Below are 13,656 nucleotides of genomic sequence, written 5' to 3' on the forward strand. Positions count from 1 at the left end.
GGAGTCACAGCATGGTCATGGAACATGTTCTTCGTATTCAGTTTATTTTACTGTCTTTTGTGCCGCCCAAGCTGAGTTTCATCAAATGGTGAATATGTTCACAGATTTCCAGTTTTCTCTTTTTAATTATCATTTATTATTTATTAAATCTTCACATATATATTCATATATATATATATATATATATATATATATATATATATATGATGTTCTATTTATTATATTTATTCTATTATTAATATTTATTAGTCTTCATTTATCATATATTTATTATTCTTCTTTTTATTCTCTATTTATTATTTGATATTTCTAACTCTCTATTCACTATCCTCTACTTACTTACTTACTTATTTGTTTATCCACTTACCATTTTCTCTTTTATCGTCCTCTATTTTATTAATTCTCTTCGAATCGTCGTATTTTTCCCATAATTCTTAAATTATGACAAATCAAAGATAAAAGTTTTATGGTTGCACCTGTAAATATAAATTATAATCATTTTATAATCCAACTAGAAGTGGCTAGAGTTACTGATGTGTAGTTATCGTCTATGGAAAACTTGAAGCACACATAAACGCCACCGAAAGTGGTTTTTGGTGGCAGCGTATCTATCTATCTATCTAGTTATTTCCCTTGATCCCATTGCATTCTATTATTGTTAGTGTTAACTATCCTGGTTATTCTATCATTGTTATTCCCTAGCATTGTAATCGTCTTTTATTGAGATTATCCATTTATCAGTATTTGTCGATCCATTTATTTATATATACTATTATAGCTTTCAGTATTTTAATTCTGTACCTGTATAAATCTGTACCGTCATATTTTAATATTACCTGAAATTAAAAGTATCTATCGTATTTCATGCATATTTTTAATTTCACCGTTGTCATTAGGATTATCACCCGACCACCTTGACATCAAGATCTCGCACCCTTATTTGCTTTATTTATTTTGCTATCTTTTCAGTAAGTAGTTGTTATATCATTTATTTTGATCTCTGTTTTTATTTATTTAAGATGCTAAATTATTTATTAAATATAATCTTTATTTTAGGCCCTGGGTTTAAATATAAACCTACACCATAATGTCTCTACCTTACGGACAATCGGGAGTTTCTTCCCAACAATCAATCATTGGTCATTGTCAAGTTTTAACTATTCCGCATTTTTTTAATAAACCCATTTATAATGTAAATTAATCTTATTTGGCATCTAGGTTAAGGTTCAATTATTTGACCATTTTCTTGTGCGGAATGCTTTAGTGTGAATCGAATACTTTCACTTGTCTTAGTACACTTATCTTGATCTGGTTATGCCAGTAATTTGCTAGTATTAATTTAGTAAAGATAACATAAGCAACAATAATTTTTTATTAGTTACTTTACAAGAAACTGAGGTTGAGTAAAGTGCTATATTCGGATGAATTTTAGAGCACCAGTTACATATATAAAAGATTGTTTTTACCTTTAACTGTTATAAGATTACGCCAATACAATATTTAGAAAAGATGGTCATGATTTAGATACTGGTCAGATCTCTACATTACAAAGTTCCGTCCAAGGTCAAAAGGAGACAAATTATTGGGGTGATCGCATTACTTTCAGGAAATTATTGCGGATGAATGGGCTGCCTAAGAATTACTAGATGTAAGACATGTTTTCCATTTGATTTTTGAAAACAACTAAATAATAGATAACTGTATATAAGAAATACCATTAAGTCTTTAAACGTCCATGAATTTTATGGATCTTTAATGACGATAATAATTTGTATAATAATGTAATGTTGTATAATATTATGTATAATATTTGGCGTATGAATGATTAGGACATTTCAATATCCATATTTATATCAATATCCATATGTATCAACCTTTTACTATATCTTGTTTTTAAGTACAAACAGCTTATCTAGAATTGTGAATAATATTTAGGGTGTGACAAGAAGCTGAAATTCATTATTTTCATAAAAGTTGAGGTGAACTTATCCTATCTATAGGGATATACAAGTTGAGACTATTTATTGTCTTCTGACTTAAAATATAAATCTTTTAATAAAAGTTAGAAAGGGTAGTGGGTAATAGAATAAAAGTGAATATAGTAGTAGTTGATAACTCCCACACTCGGTGCTAATATAGGCTGACGTTGATGATCTGGACTGACGTCTAACTTGGAAGAAGCACATACTTGAAACGCATGCTTCGAAAACTGTTTGGACTTTGTATTTAAAAACGAAATTAAATATATTGACTTGTTCGCGATAAATTTAAGTTATATTTATATTGAAGTTATTTTTTATATAATACCTTATTTTTATAAGGTACTACTCTATACGTTAGTATTTAGACCGATTTGGTCCATACGATACTACTAGCAAATCTAATATAGAATTCTTTCAGCTGTTTCAAACTAAAGTTGCATGCTGTCGCCTTTACTACGTATCTAGTGACGCGATACTGCGCGATGTCTTCTTAGAACCCATATCAAGTGTAATTTAAGGTATTAGAGTTAGGCTCTTAAGTACTTTGAAAGAGTAGCAGTGCCTCTCTATGTACTTGCTAATGAATTAAATCTAATGACAATAAAGTGCGTAGCTTAGTGGCAGATAGGTGTGTAGATATAAATGGCAAAGTAAAATTTGTAATAAGATATATATTTAGGAGATAATTGAAGTTGTTTTCTATATATTATGTATATAATAATTGTCATGAAAAATATTTATTGCTCACTGGGTAGATTGTTAAGGCGCTAAAGGGATTAAAACATTCCTAGGCCTGATATTTATTGAATCTAATAAAATAAATTAGCCCTAAGAAGCTTGGTAGCGATATGACGGACCCCTTAAAAATTTAATTGTAGCGCCCTTCAATCTCATTCAATTCAATATATTTCTTGATATTAACATTTATTTTTACATTAATATAATTAATAAAGTATAATACAATAGAGCAGATAAAGGACTATATGCATCCAGTAGATAGAGTAAAAATTGCAATAATGTAAATTACGCAACATATATAATAAAGTATAGTGATAACATTTGAGTAAAATTCTTAAATAATATTTTGGAACAAGAGATTATTTATGCTAATGTGTTAAAATTAACAAGGTTATATTCTGTCAATCGAACAGTTTTTTAAAATTTTTTAAAAAGTTTATTATGTAATCACGAAAGCAATATAAACATTGTTAATGTTTAGAGTAAGAATTAATGTTATATATTAGATTATATTAGACTTGTTTCTAATGGGATGTCTATGTCTTTTGGGATATCTCGAAAATTTAATATATTTCTTAATATTAAAATTTATTTTTATATTAATGTAATTAATAAAGTATAATACAATAGAGCAGATAAAGGACTATATGTATCCAGTAGATAGAGTAAAAATTGCAATAATGTAAATTACTTTTATATATATATATATATATATATATATATATATATATATATATATATATATATATATATTCGAGGCTATTTACAAAAATGTACATCTTTTCTAGGTATTTTCTCTAACTAGTTATGCATTTCGTCCATCTTTCCGGAAGTTTTTAATGCTGGTTTTGAAGGATTCCGCAGGGTGATAAATCCGGACTGTTCCAGTACCTCCCACCCTAATTCCGTGCTCCCTTCGTGCTGGAATGCTCCTGCGTTTTCGAGCGATAAGCGAGTTTCACGTGTTTTTTCAGGAGGTTAGAGGAGTATGCAGCATTAATGGTACGTTGAGTGCGTAGGAAATCGACGCATAGCACACCCCGTCGGTCCCATAACACAGTGCACAGAACCTTAACCGCGGATCATATTGTCTCCGCTTTGACTGGCGCCTCTTCCTTCTCCTTCCTCTACTATTTAGACGACATCTTGCTTTCGGGAGTGTAATAGTGTATCCAATTCTCATCTGTAGTGAACATGCGCGTTAAAGAATCGCCTCGTATCGCGTTAGGAAGCGCTGACAAACTTTCAATCACGTAAATTTTTGCTCGAAGTTCAACAGTTTAGGAACTCATCGCACCGTTATTTTGTGATATTGAAAGTATTCGTGGATGATAGACTCTACACTATAAATACTGATGCCGAGTTCAACCAAAATGTCTCTAACATTCATCCTACGGTTCTCCAAAATGAGCTGTTCTACGCGGCGAATGTTGTCTGGTGTGATGCTGGTTAGCGGCTATCCTTGAATAATATGGTCCATTTAAACTGATTTCTGAACTGATTTCGCAAACACAGGAAAAATTCTGTCGTTTTAACGCCTTCGCACGCTAAAAAACGAATGACAATACGTTGCGCTATGGCGGTCGGCACTTGATGTTCACTCATAGTCGTAGCATGCACGTTAAACATGCGCTCCCTACGAAAAATATGCCACACTATTCATAAAGGGCCCAGCTAACACATAATCAAACCACGACCTTCAAAACATACATGCGCGCTTCTACAGCGTTTGTCTCCATCATATTTGAACCACCCTCACCAATTATCATCATATAATTGGTTTTTGACAGGATTGATCAAACAATAACGAATGGCAAAACTGTGTGCTGCAAAACGAATGTGCTCAAATCTGTTGCTTTTAACTTTGCTAACAAAATACTAAAAACCATGAATTTTGAACATAAAAGACACTGTTAAAATAAAATAGGCGGGCTAAAATAACATATACACAACTACTTAGTGACTTCTTTGAAGAAAATCGAAAACATCAATACGTATAAGATTTTAATTTACAATCAACATTGCTTGCTCTATGCACAAAGATGTTTTACATCTAGACTTAGGAATACTTCAAGTTATAGAAAAGAAGTTCAAGTTGTTTCAAGTTATAGAAGAGGTTCGCAGTGAAATACCTTCATGAAAACCCAAAAGTTGTTGAGAGACTAGGTCAGACATCTCAACATACCGAGGATTAATTCGTGAAAAAAGTGTAAACTGAGAGAAAACATAGAATTATATATATGTACGGAAGAAATTTAAAGTAATTTAAAAATTATAAATATATTGATTAAAATTATATTTGTTTTCAAGAAACGTAAAAAAGCCAAGTAAAAAATAGGGTTATTAAGTAATAAAATTAAAATCGATGTTTAAATATGATACTCAATCTCGAAAATTAAGGCGATTTAATGAAGAAATTAGAGTTATGACGTATTGAAGTTTTCGTATTTGTTTTTGGATTAGCGTTAAGTGTCTGCACTTATAAGAAGAAATATAAATGAGGAAGATGTGAGTGTGAGTGAATTTGAATGAATATTGATATTTCTTCCACCATATTTCACATTACATATGAATAAGGTTTACATATGAATACTGTTAAATTTTCATGTGACTTCATGCTGTGGTGTCAGTTTATTCTTATCAAGTGCTCGATTGAAGTCCAGCTGATCTGCAAGCTCTTGTTTTATTTACATTAAATTAATCCAACAATACTTTTAATTGCATCTATAAACTTTTGAGTCGTCTTTCTAAGGTGCGGCTGGTCAATAACTTTATCAGTAAAATCAAAATAATCAGTTTTTCACCGAAAATTGTTTTCTATCCTTTAGAAATATTTTTTTTGTTGAAATTTATAGAGTGTAATGATGAATCTGCAATTGGTAACACGACATCTTACCTCCATTTCTTTCAAAATCATAGAAGATCACTGAAATAATTCTATTTTAAATATACTTTTAGGATCGATGAAAAACTACGTAAAAACCAAATAGTCACATACTTAATAGATAGTAAAGCAGAATTACAAGTTTCAGTCTTACAAAGATACACCACACTTTCGATTTTCGGAATCGAAAATTGGGTCAAAGATTGGTTCGCTTAGAGGGATAATCAGTTTTGCCACTGCATAACTCATGGAAGGTTATAGACAAGAATTTATATTCTCATTAAAAAGAAAGCAAAAACCTTTAAAACAACTTACCGCGCCAAAACAGATGCCTTGAGAAGCGTAACGGAGAGGAGAGACTTTTTAATAACGTGTAAAGCGAAAAAGGAAGGTATGAGAAAAAGGTAGGTAATCTTGAGGGAGCCTCCTCCCTCATCTGTACGAGCACGTGCTCCTGACCTTCACCGTGGACCCTGGTCTCGCCGTCGGTTCTTCCGGCGTCCAAGACGTCGTGATCGTCGTCGAATGACCTCGCTCGCGAGGCTGCTATTCGATATATATAACTCTCGGTCGCTTATTCGCCCCGCATCTGTCTGCAGCAGTTGGTTCACCCACCTAGTGCACCCGTCGAAGTAGGCGTCGCTCGAGCATCATGAGATTCGTAAGTGTCCACGAAAAGCCGAGTTTCCTTTCAGTCAGTGTTCGACCCTAAGTGTGATTTTTACAGTTTTCTTTAGAATTTCTGTCGATTACCTTCTAATCCAATCTTATCAATTCACTTCAACTGTGCTAATTGTGTTTATTTATTCATTTATTTGGATACCATTTTGTTTATGGAGTATGCGGTCTTTTGGGGTAAATTTTTACATTATTATTTCTAGTTTATATATACATTATGAAAAGTCTTATTTTGAAAAAATCTCTATGGAAAAAATGATACGTGTTCGATTAATTATTTGTGTAAAGCGTTTTGTACTTTATTTTTCTACAGTGGCAGTTATACAATCAAAAATCGTTCTTTTCTGTTAATCATACTAAGTTGCAAGATATTTTTTCCGCCATAGTATATTAAAATAAAGAAAAAATCTCCACTATATTTCTTAAATTACGGATTCAAAGTAAGCGAAAAATATCGGAATAAAAATTATTATATAATACAAGATAGGGTCTTTTTTGTTGTGGTTTCATTATGTCATTGGCTTCTAAGAGAATATTTTTAAAATCAATTCTGTTTAAATACATCGCTAAAATATCTTTTTGATCTATAGATAATAGATATTGATATTTAAAGACTAATTGTGGATAAAAGTTAATAAAAATGTAATATATTTGTTTTTTTTTAATCTCAAAAATTATTAATTTGTTTATATCAATTTGTGCTTATAATTTTAACCTCTTTTGAGGTCACAATAGCATTACTATTTGATTCTGTCGGACATATAGATTTTTGATAGATATGTGTTATCAAAGAGTTGAATATTTCTTGAATATTTCTATACTTTAAGTGATTAAAGTCGTTTAGTCGTTTTAGATAGTGTTAGAATGTAAACGCCGATGCTATTTGCCACAATATTATCAGCATCATCTAGATGAAACTAATAAGTAGACTAATGTTAGTAATTTAGCTTGTTTAAAAAGAAAATTCGATAAGGATAAAATTGTATGACTTGTATGATATTTAAAATAGATAAACTTGGTGTGTGGGAAGTCGGCAAAGAAAAATGAAGCGCACTGGATTTATTTTCGTTGTTGAAAGTTATTAAATTGTGTTTTGTATTCTCAAAAAAAAATTGAAGGTTACTTGAAGGGTTGTTGATCTCTATATTAAGAGTTATCTCTTGCTTATTTGTATATTAATCCTCTTCACGTAACACATGGGTTCATAGTTTAAAACTTTATTTATATAATAATATATTAGTGAATTTCGAGTGATTAACAGATATCTTATTAACAAATATATGAAGTATAATTTCTAATATTTGTATATAACTCTATCATACGTTAAATGTTTTAAATGAATTTTCTGCGCGTTATCCGCGTGTTTTTTGTTAATTTTCTATACAAAATTAATTTTGTATTAAATTTTTTTATTTAATTTTAACGTTGTGAATATGAACATTGTGGTATTATAAAAAATTTATAGTTATCGTAACGTTTCAAACTACTTTAAGGATTTTCCTTTAGTTACGGTACTTTTTGCTATCGGAATTTGTTATTGAATAATGAAATATTATTTGAACGCTCCAAGTACAATCGATCAATTCTAAATCAAAGTTTCAAGAAACGCATATCTATCGACTAAGTTCTCACCAGACGCTAATTAGAATTACAAAATATCCTTTTGAACACCAGCAATTTTCCTAAATTGTTATTAATTTCGGCTTTATGACTAATAATTATTATATTTACTGAGTCGTAAATGACAATCGAAATTAGTCGAGAGAAAATATACGCTTGTCATTTAAAAATCCGACACGATTCTTTTGATTTAAGCTAATTATCTGGCTGGCATTTTTACGAGCTTGACATAGAAATACTCACTCGGATTTCAATAATTTTTTTCGAATAGCGAATTGACCGTTTCTGTTCAATGTTATATCACCAATTACATTAGCTTTCTTTTAATTCGAAATAATAATTATCAGTTCTCGTTCTCGATTGTTTTCATCATGAGAGATTTGTAATTTTAATAAAAAAATGTTAATTGTTCGTAATAGCTTCCTTAGAAAGTTGACGAATAAGGCTCTTGTTTTATAATTATCGTAATTCTATATTTTCTTTTTTTTGTTTAAGTTATTCCGTTTTGTAATAATTAATTCATAATACAGTGATGCAATTCATGGCTACTATTTACTACGAAATCATAGAATGTCGTTTATTTTCAATTAAACGCATACAAAACTTAACAATGCCAGATTGCTTAATACATTTTGACATTCAATAATAAATGCAAATTTAAATTTTTTCTTGTTTTTTTTTTATCAAGTAGGGCATATCTGGGCAAATATTTTGATGTGAAATATTTTTAAATTTACATTTTACACTTTTATAAGCATCAATAAAGTTTTTTATCGAAAACATATTTGCTTTTTGCATTTGATCGTTCAGAGGTCAGAAGGAGTTAAATTAGGCAAATATAGTTGCTATAGCAGTTATATTTTAATTACTTGTTTTCCATATTGTATCTTTGAGATGATTAACATGGTGTCTTATATGATTAGAAAAGACAGGAATTTTTTGTAAAGTTTAGTTCTTCGCGACTTTTTTGTTTACCTATAATAAAAAATACAATAACAATTCGAGTTAATTATATGTCATTAAGATAATTGTTTTTCTTTCATGCTTAGCCACTTAGACGTTCACTAAATCCACTTTTTTCAAAGCCAAAACTTCATTTGATGTATTTCACATATAGTCTATGCAAAGTTATATTGTACATACGTCATCTAAATTTCTGACATCAAAACGTCGCACTGTTGCCGCATCAACTCTGAATTATAGTTCAGTTTGGCTTTGACATACAACAAAATTCTGATCTAAATAAAATAATTGAACAAAAATGTTATGAAATATAATTTATTTTAACATTATAGTACATCTAAAACACACACTACAGTTAATTATACAGCCACAACAGTTTATAGGTTAGAGTTATAACCTATTATCACTATTGCGTCTGACAACTGGACGACTTTTACATTTACGCGTTCAAACTAATCAGACGGCATTGTCTCTTTTTAATTAGAGTAAAATGAGAAAGAAAATATTGTCTAATCCTGAAACAACTGCGGCAGGTAATACATTAGACATCTTGATGACGTATGTATAAAAGAACTGTGACTATAGATAGACTATAAATTATCTTTATGTCACCTCTCTTTTTACTGTTCTAATTGTAATAATTATTTCCGATTGTTTTACTGTTCACTAATCTGTTATGAAAAATGAAAATATCATTTTTGCCATTGTAAAAAAAATTGAAACCTTTTAAAGAAAAAAATTAGCTTAAAAACGTCATATACCAAATAACAATAGTTAATGAACAATTCTTATTTCAAATTCCAAATATTAGTTTATGTAGTTAAATATTAGTTAGTAGTATAAAAATTTTACAATAAATAACAACGAAATGCAAAATAATATCATTGATTAAGATAATATTTTTCTGTAGTGACATTTAATTTATAATAAACTGACTGATTTATCGATATAATAAAATGCAAGAAAACTGTTCAGTTACTTTAAGTGATTAAAGTCGGTTTAGTTGTTTTAGATAGTATTAGAATGTAAACGCCGATGCTATTTGCCACAATATTATCAGCATCATCTAGATGAAACTAATAAGTAAAATAATGTTAGTAATTTAGCTTGTTTAAATAGAAAATTAGATAAGAATGAAATTGACTTGTATGATATTTAAAATAGATAAACTTGGTGTGTGGAACGTCGGCAAAGGAAAATGAAGCTGGATTTATTTTCGTTGTTGAAAGTTATTAAATTGTGTTTTGTATTCTCAAAAAAAAACTGAAGGTTACTTGAAGGGTTGTTGATCTCTATATTATATGCCTCATAGTAATTTTAATCTTAAAAATCACACGGAAGGTTGTTTTTTATAATAGTACCAAAAAAGAGTAATGGTTTATATAAATTCCTGCCGTTTTCTGTTATGGATTAATCGATATGTGGGAAGTAAAAAAATCTGTTTAAACGTGACTTTTTATATACATATACTTTTTTTTTGTTCCTGTATAATAATTAATCAATTGCCTAAGATTAATCTTGGCCAGAAATCGTGCGTTTTAATTAAGACAGAATTTCGACGCCTTTTGACCGTCTCTTTGTGTATAGATTTATAAAAAAAATGTTTCGCCTATTACCAATAGAAAAATCATTAAAGTGGAAATGCTCTGATTAACATGGGTCGCTGCTAATGAAATGTGGGCCATTAAAAAAATGCTAATTCTACATGGACGGTGCGTGTGTAGGTATATAAAAATTGATGTAATTTTTGATTGTATTCCATAAAAGAACGCTGGATTGCTTAGTAAAAAAATCGATATTTCGTAAATTAATGTTATGTAAAATGTCAAGTATGCCTATTTCTATATTTAAGTGTTTAGTAGGGCATGTCCATTGTAATCAAGATTACTTTTCTTTGAAGAGAGTCGTGTTGAAAGGTTATTGTCACTAAATGTTTACATCCGGGGTAAGACAATTATGATACCGATGTACCTTGGAAACTTCATTACTTTTTATGACTAGCGGCTTTTGTTATGTATTTTTGAAAACATTTTGAAGATACAGACAGAAAAAAAATTATAGCTAAATTGAAATTATGGTAAAAAGGTTTAGTAGCGTCTTTTGTTATGTATTTTTGAAGGAATTTCGAATATTATGATACATACATTTTGTTCGTTGATATTATGGTATTTAATACTCAAAAATGGTTCTGGCCAAATTTTTTTCTCATATAAAATAAGTGTTTTTTTTTTAATTTCCAGAATAAGTTTAATAAGCAATAAATATAATTGTGCTATTGTCGTTAAAATAGGAATTCAGTTCAGATATAAGATCCAGATATAAATGTATATAATTGACAAATAAATACACTTACAAGAAAATAATTTAATTCTCAGCATTCCATAAAATACGTATTTTTAAAATCATTTTAATCATTGGTAATTGGAATATACTAGTATGATGCTATGATTTATTATGGCATTTCTGAGGCAATTAGGAGGAAAATACTGAAGACTAGTTATTTATGTAATTATAGCAAAAGTATAAACATATTTTGCGGTTACAAGTAATATAGTGAATCCAATCAGAAAACCTCATAGACGTATAGTAATTATATCGTAATATGTAATTAACATTAACAGGAATTGCTTCTTGCCATTTCTCTTTCAAGTTTGTTTTACAATTAGATATTTTATACAAATATGATCAGTTTTTTGCAACCTAAACTAACTTTATATTCAATGAACAAATAGTAATTCGCCTGTGAATTCTGTCACGGATAAGGTTTAGGATTAGAACGTGGTATATTCAGCTTACCAAATTTCGGTCGCTTTATTTATTTTTCGTCGCATTTCATCATTATCTGTGTTCAGCGAGCAGTGATTTTCATAAAATGAGCTTGTTTTTCATGTATCAGTTGTTTGGCTTATGTAACTTGATCATGCAAAGTCTCGTGTCTATATGGGAAGTAAAAAGTTTTCGTTCAACAAGAAAAGGAAAAAAGTATTTCAGGTTTTCCAACTAACAAGAAAGTTTATATAGGGAGTACAAAAAAATATTCGTTGTTCTTTTAAACGTTGATTGTGAAAGAACGGAACCTTACGTTTTTTCATTTAGAAGTTCATGAATCTCTCGTCAAAACATTTTTCGTCTTTTTGGTAGCATACAGTTACATCTCAAATATCTTTTGAGTATATACATCAATCGGTCAATTTTTGTGTATTAAATTGGCAGATATTGTGGTCAAATGTTACTAAAACACTTAATTTCTAATAATGTTTCTGCTGCTGTTCGGTTTGATCTTCAAATTCCATTTCATTTGATCTTTCATTCGTCATTTGTAATTGCAATGTAATTTCCAATATATAATGACTATAAACTAACTGACTTATAAAATAACACATAGGCGTAACAAAGAAAACTCGTTTTTTTTTCACACAATCATTCCAGCGCCGCTCTAACATTTCAGTACCACTTTTGTAAAACGATTTATCTTTTGTCCCAAAATAGGCATCAGTTTCAGCGGTAACCTTTTAATTCGAGTGAAATTTCTTGAAGTCTGCGAACAGTTAGTAGTCGCTGGATGTGGGAGCAATTCGAAGTTCAATTCATGTAGATTCGCTATTGTATTGATTGACTTATGAATCAACATTTTTTCCTTTTCAATTTTTGCCTTCAGGTGCTCCAATAAAGCATATAATGTCTTGGTGGTATTTCCCTTGTCAAGATAGTCATTGAATATTACACCACGCACTTCTCAAAATATCGAGGCCATAACCTTTACAGCCGATTGTTGTGCTTGCAGTCGCTTTGGACGGGCTTCACCAGTTGCTGTCCACTTTGATGACGAGCGTTTTGATTCCGGAGTGAAGTGATGGATCCATGTTTCATCCATTGTCACATATCAAAGAAAATATTCCGGTTTGTTACGTTTGGACGTGGCCAAACACTGCTCAGAATCATCAACACGTTTTTGTTTTTGCTCAACAGTGAGCAAACGCGGCACCCACGTTGATCAGAGCTTTCAGATAGTCAAATGCTCATGCAATATAAAACCACTTTTAGATCATTCGAAATGATTTTGTAGACTTTTTCATGTTTTCTAGTTTTACCAGTTTATTTAGACTTTCACTGCATTCTGCATCATCGGTGTCTCTACGACCACATTTGAAGTCAGCAAGCCAACGTTTTATTGTTGTTTCTGACGGAGCGGAGTCCTTATAACACCTTTCAAGCCATTGCTTCGTTTGAACGGTATTTTTTCCCATCAAGAATTGAAACACAAAATTGTTTTTAATCCACTGTTTTGAAAATAATAAAAGTAGTGTCATCCTTAGCACAATAACTCATAAACTTGAGCAGAATATCATGAAATTTTCTTTTGAAGGTTAGTACTAACTGAAAAAGCGGTGAATGCTTTATTTCAGTCCATGTTTTGCCATATTACTCTAAAAACTATTATATGTGTCTAATTGTTAGGTCGGATAGCAGCACGGATGACACACTTCACTGACATCACGCATATTTAATTCGGTTGCACTGACAGTGTTTCAGAGTACTTTGCACTGCTATTTTGGATAATACTCGTTATATGTCCCCGGGTGAGAGAGATGTAGTACGGATATGGAGCGGTTAAACTCATATGTATACGTAATATTTAATCTTCATTCATTCACTACATCATTATATTAAGTAACACTACAGATATAGTTCCTTAGTTATGGATAAGATAACGATTAACTCAGAAGAGTCTCCACAGTTTGCAGGGGATCATCCAAGTAATCACAAAATTTGGTGTAGGCTTTAAAAAAT

At 30.3% G+C, this 13,656-nt stretch overlaps 2 protein-coding genes across 4 annotated transcripts in view; both read left to right on the forward strand.

Moving 5' to 3' along the window:
• LOC143190853 (uncharacterized) overlaps nt 1–1,646 on the forward strand; it is a 32,126-nt gene extending 30,480 nt beyond the window's left edge. The window contains exon 3 of the mRNA XM_076395422.1: nt 1,483–1,646. Within this exon, the coding sequence (XP_076251537.1) occupies nt 1,483–1,646 (164 nt within the window). The remainder of the gene's footprint in view (nt 1–1,482) is intronic.
• Nucleotides 1,647–6,169: 4,523 nt separating this feature from the next.
• Nucleotides 6,170–13,656, forward strand: part of LOC143191291 (uncharacterized) — a 42,973-nt gene continuing 35,486 nt past the window's right edge. For 2 of the 3 annotated variants that reach the window (XM_076396208.1, XM_076396211.1), the window contains exon 1: nt 6,306–6,459. In XM_076396208.1, coding sequence (XP_076252323.1) covers nt 6,445–6,459 — 15 coding nt within the window. In that variant the 5' untranslated portion in view covers nt 6,306–6,444. Of the gene's footprint in view, nt 6,266–6,305; nt 6,460–13,656 lie in introns of those variants that run through there. The other variant, XM_076396210.1, reaches the window with a different exon arrangement.

This window comes from Rhynchophorus ferrugineus, unplaced genomic scaffold (genome assembly GCF_030347505.1).
Source record: "Rhynchophorus ferrugineus isolate W39M unplaced genomic scaffold, kcgeb_rfMv2 rfM2, whole genome shotgun sequence".
Classification (NCBI taxonomy): domain Eukaryota; kingdom Metazoa; phylum Arthropoda; class Insecta; order Coleoptera; family Curculionidae; genus Rhynchophorus; species Rhynchophorus ferrugineus.